Source organism: Schistocerca nitens, chromosome 2 (assembly GCF_023898315.1).
Source record: "Schistocerca nitens isolate TAMUIC-IGC-003100 chromosome 2, iqSchNite1.1, whole genome shotgun sequence".
Lineage (NCBI taxonomy): Eukaryota > Metazoa > Arthropoda > Insecta > Orthoptera > Acrididae > Schistocerca > Schistocerca nitens.
Genome location: NC_064615.1, coordinates 1,175,599,910 through 1,175,619,960, shown reverse-complemented (window position 1 = coordinate 1,175,619,960; position 20,051 = coordinate 1,175,599,910). Strand labels below are relative to the sequence as shown.

General features: G+C 45.8%; 1 protein-coding gene across 2 annotated transcripts in view; it reads left to right on the top strand.

Moving 5' to 3' along the window:
- Positions 1–20,051, top strand: part of LOC126234819 (gamma-interferon-inducible lysosomal thiol reductase-like) — a 127,172-nt gene that overhangs the window by 88,412 nt on the left and 18,709 nt on the right. The window contains exon 4 of one of the 2 annotated variants that reach the window (XM_049943564.1): positions 4,541–4,687. The exons of the other annotated variant lie outside the window; for it this stretch is intronic. Within the exon in view, the coding sequence (XP_049799521.1) occupies positions 4,541–4,687 (147 nt within the window). The remainder of the gene's footprint in view (positions 1–4,540; positions 4,688–20,051) is intronic. 2 annotated transcript variants of the gene reach the window in all.

Sequence of the window (20,051 nt, the reverse complement as noted above, 5' to 3'; positions counted from 1 at the left end):
GCTCAACATTCGTCATTTTTTCCTGCATCCTTAAGGGATTGAGAAAAATGCTTGAGAGCTTGTAGATACTCTATTCAGCCAATTGGAGTATTAGTGTACAGTTTTATTCTTTTCGCCCTTTGTGGGGCTTACAAGTGTTGGTGGACTTTCTCTCAATTGGAAATACTGAACGATTTCAGGACAACTCTGACATTCATCTTATGGTCAAGGGAAATCCCTGAAAACCCTGGCGGGAGTTGCTCGTTTTTACCACCTATTACGTCGTCTTTCTACGTTGGCGTTTTTCGTCTTCTGATCCCAATGGGTCTTCTCCTACGACCTTTGTCGTCTGTAACGCTCTGTTGACGACCATTTTTGGGCAGAGCTTCGGCTTATACACCCGGATCGTCTACGTCTACGATCACAGTTGCCACGTTGTGCTAATATCCGTTTGTGAAGATGTTGTCACGTTCCTGTATGCACTGGTGTGTACCGCCCATGGTTCACTCTGTAACCACCTATGATTGACCTGCAACGGCTGGTGGCAGGCAGCTTTCATCTCGATATGGAGCGACATCCTGAACCTGGTCTCTGCCTCTTCCAAGGCGGCATCAAACATGATGTGCGAGTCGTCTGCTGCTAAGCAGGATTGTTTCCGCTTTGTCTCCTGCCATTCACGACGGGCCAGCGCTGGCTGCCTCTGCTCTGCGACACACAGCCAGTCTCCCTCCTCGCCTGAAATACTCGTGGGGCAGGGTAGCCAGCCGTACGGGAGGTGAGGACGTTGCCGTCTAGCTTGCGATCTGATCCGGCGGCGAGGCTGTGGTGTTACCATTGACGTCTCCCCTCGGCTTTCCTGGCTGCTGCCAAGCTCGTCCGGTTCGTCGTCTTTTTTTGATTTGTTCCTGTAGCATTCCAGTGACCTCTTAATGCTGAGTAGCCGCGCCAGTTTGCGAAGTGTGGCCCACCAGAGCAAGCACGCATCGACACTTCTGTTCTGCCCCTGCCACAGGTGCCAATGTTCGTCAGAGCATTTCACACAGTTAATAACTTAATGCTTCGCCACGTGGTCTTCACATTGGCACCAGAAGCACTGAGGCCTACAGTCGAGTCTGGGCGGCAGCCACTGTGATGGGAAAGCCTAAGAGCTTCTGCACGATATGCCACGATATGCAAACTCACCTGCCATTTGGATGGCAAAGATGGTCGTCACCTACATCGTACTCCCTGTCCCTATCAAGACTATTCACAGCTCCACCCACAGTCTTTATCTGATCCTCTTTCATAAACATGGTGTAACGTCAGCGTGGCGCCCGCCCATGTCCTGCAAGTCCAGCCGGCTCAGCAGACTCCTGCTATGCCGACGCCGCTGCTGCCGTCATCGAGGCCGCCCGCCGATGGAAGTCGGCCGCCGCTCTCCCGGTCGCCGCCAGCCGGTGCGTTGCGACTTGCCGCTGCCCGCGATTCCGGAGGCTGCTGCAGCCAGTTCCTGGTCCTCGCCACTCTCCGCCCCGTGTGGCCTGCTCTGTCCGACTGTGGGACCAAGGTGGACGTACTGGTCAAGGGCCGTCGCTGCTCCCAGGACAGGACCGGAATCGAGCCCGCGCCCTCCTCGACGCTGTGCCGCAACTTGCCGCTAGTGGTGCTTGCCGGATGGCAACACCCGCCACCATCTATGGTGCTGTGGCAGTGCTGCTGCTCCTGTCGCAGCGTACGCCTCGCCCGGACCCCGATACGCCATGTGGGAAGCGAACGTGGCCCATAGACTGGGGTGGAACCGAGCCCCTCCTGGACCCACTGCAGATCGCTGTAACTGCCCTCTTTCAGGCAGACTGTGCGATCTCCAAGTTCCAGGCTGCCGTTCTGTCCCGCCCCGGTGTTGTGTCCCCTGAGTTCGAATACACTCCGAACAAGTACATACAAATAAAGTACAGGTTTATGATGATTACTTATAACATTGCTGCCAGACTGGCCCCTATAAGCGTAGACCAGCGCCGGTCCATCCCGACGCTCGACTGACCTGGCACCCCCTGTCGAACTAAAATTGCCCGTCTACTTACATTGGTTTCTCCTTCGCTTCTGATGTAGTGTCATGGAGAGACAGAAACTATTGCAGGCATCAATTCACACACATCAGCCATTTACAAATCGCCACTCCAGGCTCTGGCCGAATGCCCCGCCTCATACATTGCAATAATTTAAAGCAACGCTGCAGTTTCCTGCCTCGTTGTTTCTCCACTGAAAACAAATCGTGCATGCAATACCCCCGTCACAGCTCCACTCCCGCGAGTGCCATGTTTACCTTGTTAGCCCTGCTGGCTGTCGTCTGTTACCACACTCTGCCAGCGGCCCCAGATTTTATCGCCCAACAGTGCCTTCATTGAATGTTGATAAAGTTTCCCTTTCCCTCGATTAGGACTGACACCAGCGCGGCAGAGCCACGTGGCCGTGCAGACCGAGTGGACTTCATGTGATAGTACATTATCGTGACCACCGCTGCCAACAGTCGTAAACAGTGGTTACATTCCTGCCACAGTTTCGCAGAAGGAACATCCAGCTTCTCGCAGACCTGTTACACGACCTCATTCAAACTCAATGAGGTGTTGATATCGGCGTCTTTGTCGCCTTAAAGGCATTCTTGGCTGACATCAACTCACCACGTCCAATCTCAAAGGTAACTAATGCTCACAGCCGCTATAGCGTGCATTTATAGCAAACATGATTTTCATCCTCATACTATCGCTACTAGCGCCATTCTTACGCCACTGGTGCGAAATCTGAATAGACTTCATCTTTCAGATGTAGAAACACGCCTAACAACTTTCGTTTACGAGATTTGTTAAAAAAATTCCGGAACTTTGTCCATAAATTTTTTCTGCCGTCACCTTTTACTTTTTTGTATGGTCTCCTTCGAAATAGTTTCCTTCACTATTGATACATCGCTCCCAACGCCATTTCCAGTTCCAGAAGAAGTCTTGATACGCTTCTTGATGGATCATGCGAAGCACCGTCTTCTAATTTTCTTTTATATCGTCTTTCGTTGCAAATTTCGTACTTTCAGCGGGGTTTTCAACGTTGGAAATAAAAAAAAATGTCCGCCGGGGCCTGGTCTCAAGAGTACGGAGGGAGAGGCAGTACAGCGATATGGCTTTTTGCGTAATAGGCCTCCAGTCACGAACCAACAGGGATGAATGTGCCGGCGCGCTGTCGGGATGTAATAGCCATGAAATCTCGCGCTACATTTCAGGCCCTTTCCTTCTCATATTTTCTCGCAGGCGTCACAACACGTCGTAGTACCATAGATTAACAGTTTGTCCCTGTGGCAAGAATTCTTGTGAACTAATTCTTCGAAGTCAAAGAAAACTCTGAGCATGGCTTTGATATTTGACCTGACCTGAACAGCTTTTTTTGGTCTTCGAGAACCTTTCTCGACCGATTGTGAAGATGGAACATTGGTCTCAAGATCATAAACGTAGACCCAAGTCTCATCACCAGTTACGATTCCCTTAAGGGATATCTCGCTCTCATTTGCGCGATCCAAATATGCAAGGCGAGGCGAACGTTTTTCTGTCTCGACCCATGAGTCGTGGGACGAACGTGACGACAACACGATGCATTTCAAGATGCTGTGTCAGGATTTCATGACATGATCCAAGTGAAATGTTACGTTCTTCTGCAATCTCTCGGACAGTCATTCTTCGATTCGTTGACGTTCCTGACATAAGCGTGGTCGGTAGACGCTGAAGTGAGTTCTGAAGGAGGGTCATCTTTAACTTCCGTCCGGTCATTTTTAAGCCACGTGAAGCATTTGTAACAGCGAGGAATGCTTAAGCACTCATCATCGTAGGCTTGGTGTGTGTGTGTGTGTGTGTGTGTGTAGGCGTTTTCTCGAGTTTCTCACAAAATGTAATGGAGGCATGTTGCTCCTCTAATTCTGCCACATCGAAATTGGTAAACTGTGAGACAAAACGTTCTACTCAATAGAGCACGGATTAACAACTAACACGGGCGTGTGCAGGGATGCCGATCTGATTTCGCTCCACCACACCATTGGCGCGAAATTACGAATTCTCTGAAATTCTTTTAACAGACCTCGTATGTCGCACAACTCCTTGGTGTTACGATTTTTTTCTGTCATTGTATTAATTTTGTGCATGTTGGATCTATGACTTCCTAACCGAGTTTGTAATTAGTAGTCGGTGTTCAGGTCGTTTCTCCGGCGCAGATTCTAACTGGTAAGTGAGTTTTTCTGTTACTGGAAGGACAACATTATTCTGCTCCAGAATGCAATTGGTATTTCTGTATACCGTTGGCCAGTTTCAGGTTTATGTCATTGCCAAACACCAAGTAATGTGCGAGTGGGCAGTACCGCAGCTAATAGCAAAACAGAAATGGCATTTACAGTCTTGGGTGGAAAGGAATCATGCAGTTCTTCGAGTATTCTCTCTCTCTCTCTCTCTCTCTCTCTCTCTCTCTCTCTGTGTGTGTGTGTGTGTGTGTGTGTGTGTGTATTTTTGATATATGGTATATGGTGTTCACTGCACTCACAACACCACCGCAGTGTGCACGCAGTATGTACATTGTATGGGAGCCGATTATGGAGTGTGCGGAAGGACCAGTTGGGAACGAATTGCTCTACGCCAACGGCGTGAGGACGAGGTCTGTGAGGCCCGAGCTGAAGGGGGTGCCAACCATCACGCTCAACGGGGTGAGTAGAGAGTAGACAACACCCAGTAACTCTGTACTTAACACCCCGTAGCCTAGTACATTACACCACGTTTCCCAGTACACAACATCGTGTAGCCTCGTACTTTGCACCACGTCGCCCTCTACACCACTCACTGTAGCCCTGTACATAACACCTGTAGCTCTGTACGTAACACCCTGTACTCAATACCCTGCACATAACAGCCTTGCACCCTGTACACAGCAGCACCTGCACGCTGTACATCACGCTCCACACACCTTCTACATACTACTTTGTAACCCTGCTGCACTCTGGGGAACCCCAAAGTCTGGACGGGTGTAGGGTGTGGCAGTTTTAAGAATCACCTCGAAATAATGAGGCTGCGACTATGAAACTAGTCGATGCTTGGTCCTTCTCTACATATTCACCCTTCAATACGACACTAGGTTTTCATAGACTTACGATGTGTCAGAGACCTTAGTTCTGTAAGTCTATATTTTGAGTGTTCATGAAAGGTTGCACCTTGAAAATGACGTTGTCATGAGTACAGAAATGCCTTTGACACAATGATTTCTTCATCTGAGAAAAGAAGACGAAGACACTGCATGCCATACCAGGACATTACAGGGTAGAGGGGGCAGTAGAGGAGTTAAAATTCTATACCCAAAGAAGCAGTATGCGTGCCTGTGTTCTCTGCAGAACCAGTTGGGGCGTTTTGGAACAAAGACATCAGTAGTAGAGAGATGTGGTCTTCACTCGACTTTTGATATCAAATTGATACGCAAATTAATTAAATTGATCGATTAATCACCCCCGCCCCCAGGAAACCCCCACCCCCTGATCAGGCGAACCCCTGTCCCCCCGAATGACGTCAAGTGTTTTTCTCAGTCCCTCCCCTTCCACCACCCCTCCCCCACCCTCCTCCAACCTCCCTATTTGCGGAAATTTTGAATTTTGGCAGGAATTTTGAATTTTCGTGCGAATTTCTATGTCCCAGGTCTGTGCTGTCCCACGCCACACCCCTCCAAGAAAATGGCGGGAAATTAAAATTGACGATGTCCTTTTCAGGACTCGAAGCCTGCTCCTCCTGGATGGAAAGCCCAAGTGCACCCCGTAAAACATGGAAATGTCCAGATGCGGGAGAGGAAGGTTACATCAGTGTACTTTATTTATTTTGGTCGTAATTAATCATAAAGATCGGGCCTAATTACACAACCACATGCTTAGCGCTACACAAAGAGACCATAAAATCGCATTACAACTCAAAAATTGTCTATGCCATGCGACTGGTGTTATCTTGCTGGGAAAAAATTTCGTCAATACCACTCTAGTGACAGACCCACACAAAAATACCCTACATCTACCAGCTGGCGCGAGAAAGCAGGGGCGTAAGGTACTATCTTATTCTTTTTGGTGGGAAATATGTTCAACTGACGAGATGCTGGTGTTGGACAGAGAATAGTTTAAAAAGTGTATTACTATAAGCATACAGTATCTATCGTTATTTGACGTCAGAGTTCGCTACAGACACCTACTCGAAAGGCACCCTACAACCCAGCTAATCAAAGTCAATACACGCTATCACAACCAATAGAAAAACGCGTCACAGTTATAATTACGCTTTGAAATTGTCGTGAAAAAAAACCAGCACTCGTAATAAAGGGATCATAATACTACACATGTAACTTACTGGTTACTACAGAACGCCTCGTCACCTCGAAACAGTCATTGGAGTAAAGAAAAAGCAAGAATATAAACTCCAAACAGAAATAGGTATATTAAGTAATTTCTTGCAACTTGTTGAACAAATTGCACTACCTAAGAGCGTATCTCGCATTCAGTGTCTGTGAATAAACTGTCAGTCACATGCGTATTAAAACATTTCAGACTATCTTTCACGCCATGGGCTAATATGTTTGAAGAAGAAACACATTCATTTAAGTTCGACAACAACAATGTATAATTCAAGAGAACCTAGTTTCTTGTACACTGTGAGAGGTCCCCTTTTACCAGCGCGATCCTACATCACACCAGCGTTTACGAAACAAATAGTGAGAGTCTGTCTCGCCCTGTGTAGGTGGGAGATTAAAATTTTGTTAAAAAATATCGCCACAACAGAAAAAAAAGAAACGCCTGTCAAGAATCATTCCGTGGTGCCCTAGCCACCAACTAGCACGTCATTGATATCAGTTTGGTAGGTTAAGTAATTAAATTTGGAAGATTCGACATCATGCATGGCGAGTAATTTTTTTTTCGAGTAGTAGGATTAGACACACCTGGTGGGTCAAATGGGAATCCGTGGAGGGAAGATGATATTCTTTCTGAGGAACGCTGTTGAGCACCAATATTTGAAGCACACCGCAGAGGGATTCTGCAGCCCACACCATACATTTGGCGTAATATCTGCGCTATTAAAGACATGACCGTAACGACTATGTTACCGCTACCCTGCACAAAAAGCGGTCTCGAGTCTACAGGCACATACACGAGTAGCTGATGGTTTACGCTTTCGGGTAGAAATGCTGTCTGCGATTAGGAATCGTCTATCCATTCTACCACGTACTTGAGTTGAATCCTGTAGAGAGGTCTTTTAATGATTACAGTCGCTGGTGAATCATATTCGTACCACTTTCATATCTCGAAACGAGTCACCTTTTCCGAACCTATCTGCTAAGGATCCCATACAGCAAAAAGTACAGCGCTAGTTTTTAGACAGTCCCTCTGCATCTTGGTCGTGATCAAAGACGCTTCCACAGACTGGTGTATAGTTTCATCACCTGTTCCATAGGATGACCATATCCAACAGACTATCAATCAAATGAGAAGGTTGCTGTATTGTTCCTCCATAAGCAGTTTAATACATTGTTTTTTCGGTTGTAACACACGCAGTAAGTGACACACCGTAATTTTTTTTCTATCATGACTTAGAGATACGTGTCAGCTCCTGCTAAACCAACATTAAGACGTTTCCATCCTTTGGCTCTCACAGAAAGCTGAACATCACATAGCATGAACTGTACAGCTACCACAACACAGGCTGGTAGAAAGAAAACACAGAGACTTTGTTTCTTATTGACAAAAATGTGGAAGACATCGCAACATATGGAAACTGGAAGAGTTTGCGGTACTGTAGAGCGCTTCCAACAGCTGTTCGTAGGTGATCACCTGTACAGTTAATCCTATCTTCCCCATCGACAGGGTAGTTGATGTCTCGGAGTTTCCTTTCGAAAAGCATTGTTCCTTCACTTTGCAGTGATATATATGATAACTGTTCTGGTGTTGACCATCGTCAGAAGGTGCTGTTCACAAAATGCATGGGGTAGTACAAATAAAAAGAGGTACTGTCACTTTATTGATGAAAAAAATGTGGAGGGCATCGCAGCATATGGAAATAGGACCAGTCTGTAGCATTGAGGAATGCTACCATACATTTGTATGCAGATCCACAACACGTCACATCTGGGATAGGGCTCAAAGTTGGACCAGTCACGTGTTACGTCTGGAGATGCGTTCTGTGTTTGAAGTTGGATCCACCAGCGGGAAGAGCACGCCATGGCAGCCTACCGTGACACATGCACAGACACAGACATACAGATAACAGAGCAAACATCTGCAATTGTAGAGAATACATTCAAGTACAGTGCTACACTATGCCACCCGCCGAGAAAAATAGTGCATTTGCGCTAGGTGTTGGCAGCTGTACTACATTTACAAGCAAGTTTACAACGCGTAACGAGAAATGAAATCGTGATCGCTTGGTTAGAAGTGACATAAAATCGATAAAATGACGGAAAATACATATAAATTGAGAGAAAATACGCCGAAATGCGGGAGGGGGGGTTCTTTCGTGTCTTCTGATTGTTGCACAACAATTCTTGTACATGGGAACGAGTATACAATAGCTAGAGAAATATGAGAAAGCAGTGAGGTGGAAGCACCGGGAACAGTGGAAACATTCTTTTATTTTTCGTCGAGGCAACATTCTACTGTATGTCTATTGAGGTAATAATGACACACGCGAGTTGACTGCTGTTATTGGTGCTTTCCTGGAATAAAGAGAACCCTCTGCCTCTAAACTTACTTGAATATGCGTTAGAGGATGGCAGAGAGTGGATCCAGTGATCGGTTGAGATGGAGCTGTAACGAGGTAGGATTTAATGTTGGACCGATGATGCAGTCTAGAGAGAGAGGGACATGTTGCTGCGTTGTTCTGTCTGGATGCATCAATTGTGTGACATAACCTGCATTCGACTCGCATACAACTGCGTGTTCTGTGCGTGACTTAGAACACTTTCTACTTGCGATCGTCAACAGCAGATCTCTCGGCCAACAGGGGACTTCCATCCTGTTTCGACACATTCACTAGACGAACCAAGATTTATGCCACGTACTCCAGTCTCCTGCCGCATCTTGGTCATAAAATGGAGTCTTCAGTTTCATAACTACGGTGATTCTAAGTTAGCCGACAGGTGTTTGTGAGGTACTACAATCCTCGTGTATACATCTGCTTGACCAATGTCCTGTTTGCGGAGTTAGTGGCGACATGTCGTGTAATTTCACGTGTCAAACACCGCTGCTATGCGTTTGTTTATTTCTTTATAAGAGGCATTCTCCGTTACTAACGATCATTTTACATAGGACCGATGCGAGCATAGTATAATTTCTGAACCGTGATCGGATGTGAATAGTGGGGACTATACACCTCTGGAATGCTATATTCTACATGTATCACAAGGAAGCGATGTTGTAAGGAAGTAGTTTCTGATTTTACATTTTATCACCATAGTTTATCGTAGAGAAACCTGCAAGGAGAATGTTTGTCGTGTTCTGGAAATATATTTCTTACATTGGGATAGTAACAGCATTGGATGACGTACAACTAAGGGGTCGGAAACCACAACGATCTAACATTATAGCGTGTTTTAGGTTCAGAACCTTGTAGCCTTAGGAGTGCATGTGTTGATGTCCTATCTTCCCAGTTCCTTCTTGGTAATGATCCCAGACACAAGAACAATACTTTAGAATTGATAGCGCAGTTGATTTACGCAAAACGCAGCAAACTCCATCCATCTGGAGCTCGATCATGCTTAAAAACCAACCGTTTCTTGTTATGTCATCAGAATAGACACATCTCTACTATACACCGGTAATGCACCTCCTCCACATTCGCGCGTCTGGAGACGCCTTGTGCTCTTGGATGGGTGCAGGGCAGTAGTTGCAGCCTCGGTTCGCACTGTTCCTACACGAAACGTGCAATGTAGCGGTCTACTTCTGGCCAGCTGCAGATTAAATCTGTGCCAGTGTTACAGGGAGCGTTGGTCTTAAGAATGCGGAAATGCCCTGTGACTCCCATCCACATGGAGAAAGTTCGTAAGTTACACACTATGCTCTAAGTGCTAGAGATATGTAGGTCGCTGTCTGGTATACTTTGGTTTATATGTTCGAGAATTAACAGTGACTGAACGTACTGCACAGCCACCTACGTACATTCGCGATGGTACTCGCAAAGTAGTGAAGGGGCTGTTTAGCGATGATACAGAAATTGGTGAGCACGCTGCCACATCATTGGTCGGTGTTGAAATTACCATAAAATTGCTAAAATTGCACGCACTATCAACTATGATGCTTATTATTACAGTACATCGACGGTTTCTATTCCATCCCAACAGTCCACTGATATGCAGGTGATTACCACGTAATGACTGAATGACATCGCTTGTTTGATATGGATAAAGAGTCTCGGTGGAGGAGGCAAGACTTTCCGGGGATGGCTAACACAGTGATAGCGTGCATGGCAGCAATACTAGGAATCAATCAAGCGGAACACAGCGCCATCAGCTATCCCGTCACTATGATTGTCAAGTTTAAATGTAGAGGTCATCAATCACCTTTGGACAGCAGTTTAGAAACGCTCCACAATGCCTCAAAACTCTTCCAGTTTCCTTATGATGTGACTGTCTCTTATTTCAATCACCTAGTGTGTGGGTGTGTTGTGGGGTGAGCAGCACCAACATGATTTACGCCATGTGATATCTAGTTTTCTGGGGGAGCCAATGGACCAAAACGTGTTAATGTCAGTTTAGAACCTGACACAGACTTCGAAGTCGTGGCGGAAAGAAAACAAAATGTATGGCAGTGTACAAAGCGTGTTACAGCCGAAAAAGCAGTCTCTCACACAACGAAACAAGGAGCCTCCCCTGCAACTGATAATCTGTGAGAGATGGTTCTCGTACGGTACTGGCGTTGAAACTTTACACCGGTCTCTGTAAGCGACGTAGATCACAGGCCGCCTGCTCCAATGGACAAATACCTGTATATTTAATAGAATCACCGCATATGCTGGATGCCAGCACGTAGATGGTATTTGTTTTCGGTATATTGGAAGAGAGAGATGCAGTAAAAATCTATCAGATGAAGTTAGCGAAGCATTTATAGTACGTAATTTTTCTCTGTTGGATGGTACAGTACAACACGAATCTCTAAGTCATGGTAGAAAAAACAAACTGTACAGCGGTGTACAGTGAATGAGTGTGTTACAACAAAAAAAAAAAAGTATTAAACTGCTTATGAAGCAACAACAGAGGAACCTTCTCGTGTGATTGATGGTAAGATATGGTCATCCTACAGTACAGGTGATGGAACTTTACACCAGTCGGTTCAAATGGTTCAAATGTCTCAAAGCACTGTGGGACTTAACATCTGAGGTCATCAGTCCTCTAGACAGAACGACTTAAACCTAAACTAAGGACATCACACACATCCATGCCCGAGGGAGGATTCGAACCTGCGACCGTAGCGGTCGCGCGGTTTCAGACTGAAGCGCCCATAACCATTCGGCCACAACGGCCGGCCACACCAGTCTGTGAAAGCGATTTTGATGACGACCAAGATGCAGAGGGCCTATCTAAATATTAGCGCTGGAGTTTTTGCTGTATGGGATCCTTAGCAGGTAGGTTCGAAAAAGGTGGCTCGTTTCTAGATATGAGAGTGGTACAAATGTGATTCACCAGTGACTGTAATCATTAAAAGACGTCTCTACAGGATACAATCCAAGTACATAGTAGAACGGATAGACTTGATTACAAATCGCAGACAACATTCCTACCCGAAATCGTAAACTATCAGCTACTCGTGTGTGTGCATGTGGACTCAAGACCGCTTTTTGTGCTGGGTGACGGTAACATAGTCGCTACGATCATGCTTTTAATAGCGAAGATATTACGCGAAATGTATGGTCTGGGCTGCAGAATCCCTTTGTGGTGAGCTTCAAATATCGGTTCTCAGTAGCGTTCCTCAAAAAGAATATCGTCTTCCCCGCACAGATTCACAGATTCCCGTTTGACCTAAGTGGTGAGTGTAATCGGACTACTAAAAAAAAAAAAAATAAAAAATAAAGATTACTCGCCGTGAAAACTGCTCTCATGACCAATTTAATTACTTAGCCTATCAAACTGATATCAATGACGTGCCGCCTGGTGGGTGGAGGAGACTCCTAGGGATGATTCTTGACAAATGTTTCTTTTCCTTTCGTTGCGGCAATATCTTGTGATGAATTTTCAAATTCCCACCAACACAGGACGAGACGGGCTCTCAAGATTTGTTTCGTAAACGCTAGTATGATACAGCATTGCACTGGTAAAAGCGGGGCTTCCACAGTGTACAAGACAACTACGTTCTCTTGGATTATAGATATAGATTGTTGTTGTCGAAAGTAAAAGGAATGTTTTTTTTCCCAACATGTTATGCCAATGGCGTGAAAGATTGTCTGTAATGTGTGTAATATACATTTGGAGGACGGTTTATTCACAGACACTGAACATGAGAAACGCTCTCAGGTAATGAAGTTTGTTCAACAATCTGAAAGAAATTGCTTAATATAGATTTCTTTTCTTTACTCCGATGACTGTTTCGAGATAACGATGACGTTCTGTGGTGATTAGTAATTTTCACTTCGTTGGACGTCACAAAATAACGACATGCAGATTGTATCCTGCAGTCGAACTTAAAGCCTATACCGATCTTGCTCATAAAAGGAAATGGACTTCATCTATTTTCGTGGAAAGAGGACATTTATTATCGTCGCAATTGTTTTCCTTTTTTTTTAACAGATTACAGGAAAGAGCTGTTGACGTTAAATAAAAATGTTTTTCCGCCACAGAAGGAGAGGCTTATTGGAGGCGTTGAGTGCCTGCCTAGGTCGCTGCCGCAGGGGCGCCCCCGAACCATTAGGGCAGCTGTGTCACTATAGACGAACAAGCTACACTTGGGACAGCTGTCCTTTTATCTCCTATTGCTTAGTTAACTATACCTGCTTTTGTATCAATGAAGGACCATCACCTCAAGCTGGACAGCGGACAGCACATGCGACGAGGCGGAGTAGCTGGCATTTGAAAATGCCTTTGTCCTTAACATAGGTGGATGGAGGGAGGGATGAGGGAAGAGAGTCTCGTTTTTCGGCCGTTCGTGATTGTACAACGAGGTGAACGCACGTTCAACAACCGCCCCCTCTGCAGTCTTGTAGGACGACGATATTCCCCAATACATGTGTTGCATTATGATCCATTTATTACAAGTGCTGTTAATTTTCACCACAATTTCGTAGTGCAGTGAGAACTGTGAGACGTTTTTTCCATTAGTTAAGATAGCATGTGTTGGCTTCGACTAGCTGGGCTATAGGGTGGGTTTAGAGTAGGTGGCTGTAACGAGCTCTGACTTCAAAGAACGACAGATACTGCATGCTTACAGGTAATACACTTTTTAATCTCCTCTCTGTCCAACACCAGCGTCTCGTCAGTTGAACGTATTTTCCACGAAAAAGAATAAAGGTAGTTCCTTACACCCCCCGCCTTTTTCTCACCAGCTTGTAGGGGTAGGGTAAAGTTTGAGTGTGTCTGTCACTAGTTTTGTGTAACTAGGCCCAATCCTTATGACGAATTACGTAATTAATTTCGATCTTTGCGTCAGTTTCCCGAACAAAATGAATGAAGTACACTAACCTAAATTTCCTCTCCCGCATTCGGACAGTTTCAGTGTGTTGGGGGGTGCACTTGGACTTTCCATCCAGTAGCACCAGGGTTCGAGTCCCAGAAACCTCACCGCCATTTTTAATTTCCCGTCAGTTCCAAGCGCCTCTGGTGGTATAATTGTGTTGAGGTGCCGGCCGAAGTGGCCGTGCGGTTCTAGGCGCTACAGTCTGGAACCGCGAGGCCGCTACGGTCGCAGGTTCGAATCCTGCCTCGGGCATGGATGCGTGTGATATACTTAGGTTAGTTAGGTTAACTAGTTCTAAGTTCTAGGGGACTAATGACCTCAGAAGTTGAGTCCCATAGTGCTCAGAGCCATTTGAATTTGTGTTGGGGTGGTGCACTTGGGCTTTCCATCCAGGAGGACCAGTGTTCGAGTCCCAGAAACGGCATTGCCATTTTTAATTTCCCTTCATTCCAAATGCCTCTGGTGGTACAGATGTGTTAGGCAGATGCAGTTGGGCTTTCCATGCAGGAGGGCCAGGGTTCGAGTACTGGAAACGGTACCGCCATTTCCCATCCATTCCAAGCGTCTCTAGTGGTACAATTGTGTTACGGGGACTGCACTTCGACTTTTCATCCAGGAGGACCGGCGTTCGAGTCCCAGGAACAACACCGCTGATTTTAATTTGTCGCCAGTTCCTGGGCGGGGTGGGACTTCAGCACGGCCCTGGGACAAAGAAATTACCACCAAATTTCGAAATTTCCGCCGAAATTTAAAATTTCTGCCTATAGGGTAGGTTGGGGAGGGGGTGGGAGAGAGGTAGCGGGACGGGGAGGGCCTGGGGCCCACGTTCAGGCTTAGAAAAACACGTCATCCGGGTGGTGGGGGTGGGCGTGGTCAGGGGTGGGGGTGGGCGGGGTGGAGGTGACAAAGTGATCAATTTAATTAATTTTCATATCAATTTGATATCAATAGTTTACGATCCCATCCCTACCACTAACGTCCCATTGGTCTGCCCCAGGCGACAATGTTTCGAGAGCCTCCCATAACTCAGTCAGGAGACACTGATAGTTTTCCCCTGGGGTGGTTTGCCTCTTAAAAATATAATCCGTTAGCAAGCAGTCCCATTGAAGGGACAGCGTTATTGCGCATGGTGATGGTTTGGTCCTGGACCTCTTCCGCATAGGCGAGTGCACGTGTTTCCACAGTTTACTGTGCTGGGGCTTACAACGTGTAATGTGATCAGGCGTCCAAAAAAGTTGGAAGGTGTACATATTAGGAGAAATGGTTATGAAAGATGTATATAACATGAGAAGTGTCAGATTATTTGGTGTATTTGACAGTTTATTTTTAAAGTTTATCACTTTGAACATCTTGGCATAGTGAACATGTGAGTGATACATATTCTTTGGCTACCAGACTTTGTTCTATAATTGAGTAGAGCTCAAGTGAGTGCAGGAGTCAGAGGGAGTTGTCAGGCAGAGAGCGAGAGCGAATGTTCTGTCATGGCAGAGTGAGGAGCTTGGATGGTGGATGTGGCGCATAGAGATTTTTGTTTAAGAAGATATACTTGAGAATTGAGCATAGAGTATGATTTGATATGACTGTAAAGAGAGGTGGCGTATTAGGAAGAAGGTAAGTGCACTGAGTTTGTTTTGTTGCAAGTGCTAGTTTAGCAATCATTGTAGTTCAAATATTTCATCATGTACTGTATTCTAATTGCTTTCTCCCACCAAAATTAACTTAAAAGGTATTTAATTAGGAACCTAAAAGATCAAATGTGATTTAAAAAAGAATCCATTAAAAGTGATCAGTATGGTGTATGGCAATGCTGAGAAAGATAATGTCGAGAATGAGTTATATAGCATGGTAGGTCGAGTTTTCCTGTGCTGTTAAATGATTTCAATGTAACTGCAAAATACTCTCTTACTTATTTACGAAACATTTTGTAGAAGCTTATGCTCAATGGTTATATGAAAAACGTGCTTGGTAGAAAGATACACTGTTACGTCTTGCACCATTAGTATTTTTGGAAGAGGACGGAAAAAGCCATTTGCTACAGCAGCTTAACTAATAAGATAAGAAGGCATGGTGGTTTTTTATAGCTCATCATTCAGTTGATAATTTTTGCAGTGCAGATAGGGCACAGCTGAGTTATCCATTGCCAAGGTAACAAACAATTGTAGGGCGTAAACAAACCTTTTGTGGGAATATTAGGAGCAGATTTCATTTAGACAATTTCATATAAATTTAACACATGCGTTTTTCTACTGGGGCACAGTTTTCGTTACGCAAACGTTAGCCACTGTCTCTGACTTTTTCATCAGGAAGTCCATTTAGAGATAGTGAGATGTTGGTTAGATTAATTGGTATCACACACATCAAACTTAATTTGCACGGTATAAGTTCGTGTTTAAAAGTAGAGTAGGAAATGCTGTTTAAGATCAGGCTCTGTACTCGGAATTTAATTGCTTCCAGATTGCTACAAAAAAGGTTTTGTCACACAGGTTTTGGCAGTTACTAAAATAATGTTAGTTTCAAAGTGTCTTGGACTGTTTCGACACAGCTGCAACACTTCCACTACTGCCACACTCTGGCACGATTTATGAATGGGTGTGAGAAGTCGCGTAATCCAGTGGGCGGCGACCTCTGTCACGTTAAAATGTGAAAATGTTAAAAACTGGTTACTGACCGACTTTCGCTTTTCCCAGTATCGCCTTGGTTGTGACTCAGGTGTCTAGTAGCACCAGGGACTCCACTTCTGTTATGATTCCAGTTTCTTCACAGAGAGGGTCTGATGCTTCGTTTTCATCATTCAGATTTTTTTGACCACACTGGAAGCTGGTGAGGCTTACGCTCTGTTGCAGCGCTGTTCTATTTAACATAGAAAATGAATAATCACTTGATATTTAACTTCATCAAGGCAGGACCAAGGAGAAGAGTAAGGCCAAACCTAATATGGAAAGACAAGGTAGCAGGGGAGAAAGAATGGCTCAGAGAAGAAGCACTCGATAGGCATTTATGGCAGAAAGGATCCAGCAGAGCAACACCGACCCCACATGATGTCGGAAAAGGCTGAGATGATGATGATGATTTAACTTAATCAATGATCAGCGCCGTATTGTCCTGACTCCTCTAGCATTCTGCTATAGTACTGTGACATGTGGATTTTAATGTGTAGCAGGTCTACAGACATGCTTGCTAACAACAAAAACATTGAATATATAACTACACTCCTGGAAATTGAAATAAGAACACCGTGAATTCATTGTCCCAGGAAGGGGAAACTTTATTGACACATTCCTGGGGTCAGATACATCACATGATCACACTGACAGAACCACAGGCACATAGACACAGGCAACAGAGCATGCACAATGTCGGCACTAGTACAGTGTGTATCCACCTTTCGCAGCAATGCAGGCTGCTATTCTCCCATGGAGACGATCGTAGAGATGCTGGATGTAGTCCTGTGGAACGGCTTGCCATGCCATTTCCACCTGGCGCCTCAGTTGGAGCAGCGTTCGTGCTGGACGTGCAGACCGCGTGAGACGGCGCTTCATCCAGTCCCAAACATGCTCAATGGGGGACAGATCCGGAGATCTTGCTGGCCAGGGTAGTTGACTTACACCTTCTAGAGCACGTTGGGTGGCACGGGATACATGCGGACGTGCATTGTCCTGTTGGAACAGCAAGTTCCCTTGCCGGTCTAGGAATGGTAGAACGATGGGTTCGATGACGGTTTGGATGTACCGTGCACTATTCAGTGTCCCCTCGACGATCACCAGTGGTGTACGGCCAGTGTAGGAGATCGCTCCCCACACCATGATGCCGGGTGTTGGCCCTGTGTGCCTCGGTCGTATGCAGTCCTGATTGTGGCGCTCACCTGCACGGCGCCAAACACGCATACGACCATCATTGGCACCAAGGCAGAAGCGACTCTCATCGCTGAAGACGACACGTCTCCATTCGTCCCTCCATTCACGCCTGTCGCGACACCACTGGAGGCGGGCTGCACGATGTTGGGGCGTGAGCGGAAGACGGCCTAACGGTGTGCGGGACCGTAGCCCAGCTTCATGGAGACGGTTGCGAATGGTCCTCGCCGATACCCCAGGAGCAACAGTGTCCCTAATTTGCTGGGAAGTGGCGGTGTGGTCCCCTACGGCACTGCGTAGGATCCTACGGTCTTGGCGTGCATCCGTGCGTCGCTGCGGTCCGGTCCCAGGTCGACGGGCACGTGCACCTTCCGCCGACCACTGGCGACAACATCGATGTACTGTGGAGACCTCACGCCCCACGTGTTGAGCAATTCGGCGGTACGTCCACCCGGCCTCCCGCATGCCCACTATACACCCTCGCTCAAAGTCCGTCAACTGCACATACGGTTCACGTCCACGCTGTCGCGGCATGCTACCAGTGTTAAAGACTGCGATGGAGCTCCGTATGCCACGGCAAACTGGCTGACACTGACGGCGGCGGTGCACAAATGCTGCGCAGCTAGCGCCATTCGACGGCCAACACCGCGGTTCCTGGTGTGTCCGCTGTGCCGTGCGTGTGATCATTGCTTGTACAGCCCTCTCGCAGTGTCCGGAGCAAGTGTGGTGGGTCTGACACACCGGTGTCAATGTGTTCTTTTTTCCATTTCCAGGAGTGTATATTTTACAGATGCATATTAAAATTTTATGACTAAATCTTGTATACACACTCTCTGATAAAAAGTAGCCAGACACCCATATGTAATGCGGAATCGACCACCAGATGTCACAAGAGGCCAACCTACCAGTACAAAAGAAGGTGGAGAGTATTGTGATATTAGAAGAGAATCATTAACATCAGAATAGCTCAGTCACGAGACTACAGCGACACAACACGGATTAATCATTGGATGCCACCTGAGTAGCTACTCCATCAGGGGAGTTTCAACCACTCTAAAACTGCCCAAATCGGCTATTGGTGATGTCACTGAGAAGTGGAAATGGTAAGTAACAACCGCTGCTAAACCAAGATCAGGCAGATCTTACATAGAGATGGACACGGTCTATCGAGGATGGTTGTAAAAAATGCATAAACCTGTGGAAGGATTCGCTTATGAGCTCCAAAGTACTACCAGCAGACCAGATTGCACAGTGACTGTGGGTATGGCGTCAAAGACAATGTGGTAAAGCCCCATCAAATGAATTCGCAACTGCGAATAAGGAATATCATAGGAATGGCGACAATGACAATTTGTGCCGGATCGGGACTCGACCTCATATTTCCTGCTTAACATGAGCAGTCGCCGTACCAGTTGGCTGTCCGTGCAGGATCCACTGCTAGACCCAAACTTCCATGTGTCGTCAACCATGCCTCTACGACCTGTACTCGGACATTCATTATGGATAATCCCATACAGGTCAGATGCTGTAGTTGAAAGTCACTTGCCTGGTATCAGCAGATAAATACGATATTGCAATACCTGTGTTATTCTGATTACGATACAAAGTTCCTTCGGACATGCATAAATAATATCGTATGTGGTACAATGGTCGAGCAGATCCTCATATGCTACAGATTTCTATAGTCAGTGCTAAACGATGCTTGAGGTGGTGTAAAGAGCGCGTCACCTGGACAGGGATGACTGAAAACGCGTGATTTGAAGTGATGAATGGCATTATACTCTGTGGCAATCTGGTGTCTCGTGCCAACAGCAAAGTACAATGGAGATGGTACTACGATACAGAGGTGCTTTTCGTGGTGGTGGTGTGGTTCCCTTATTGCGCTTTGGAAAACGCGAAATGCAGAAGGATATGAAAACACTGAACAGCATTGTGTACTGCATATAGCAGGGGAAAAATATAGAGATTGCGAGGTGCCGGGGCTATCAGTGAATTTTAACACTAAATTCTAGAATCTACATATATAAATGATGCTCTAAGCCCCCCCTATTCTAACTCCGACTTTTGCTGTTGCACAAGGATTAAAAAGAAACGCGAACTGACTGTAATAGACCCTGCAAGTGGAGTAGAAAAGAGTTTGTCACCTGCAATAATTTAATTTGATAAATAAGTTAAATAAACGAAGGTTTCATTACGTAGAGAGAAATGATGGGTTGCTCTACCGATTAATAGAATGAAAGTTCTGTCCGAAATAACAATATGATTTATTAAGACTAACACAAAATAATAAACAAAAACACATCAAACATTTATAACACATCAAATTGGCTCCAATTGGAGACTCATACAAACACTGTAAAGGTGAAGTTGTCCCTGAACTAGATTGTGAGGTTTAAGACGAAGTGGTATGTGGAGCCAATTCCTTGCCACTCAAATCTTATGAGAGACACACAGCTAACCTAACATTAATTGCTGCTACTCAAGACAGAACAAAGTTAGAAAAAGACGAACAGGCGCGCTCTGCTGAGCTCTGATTATCACCT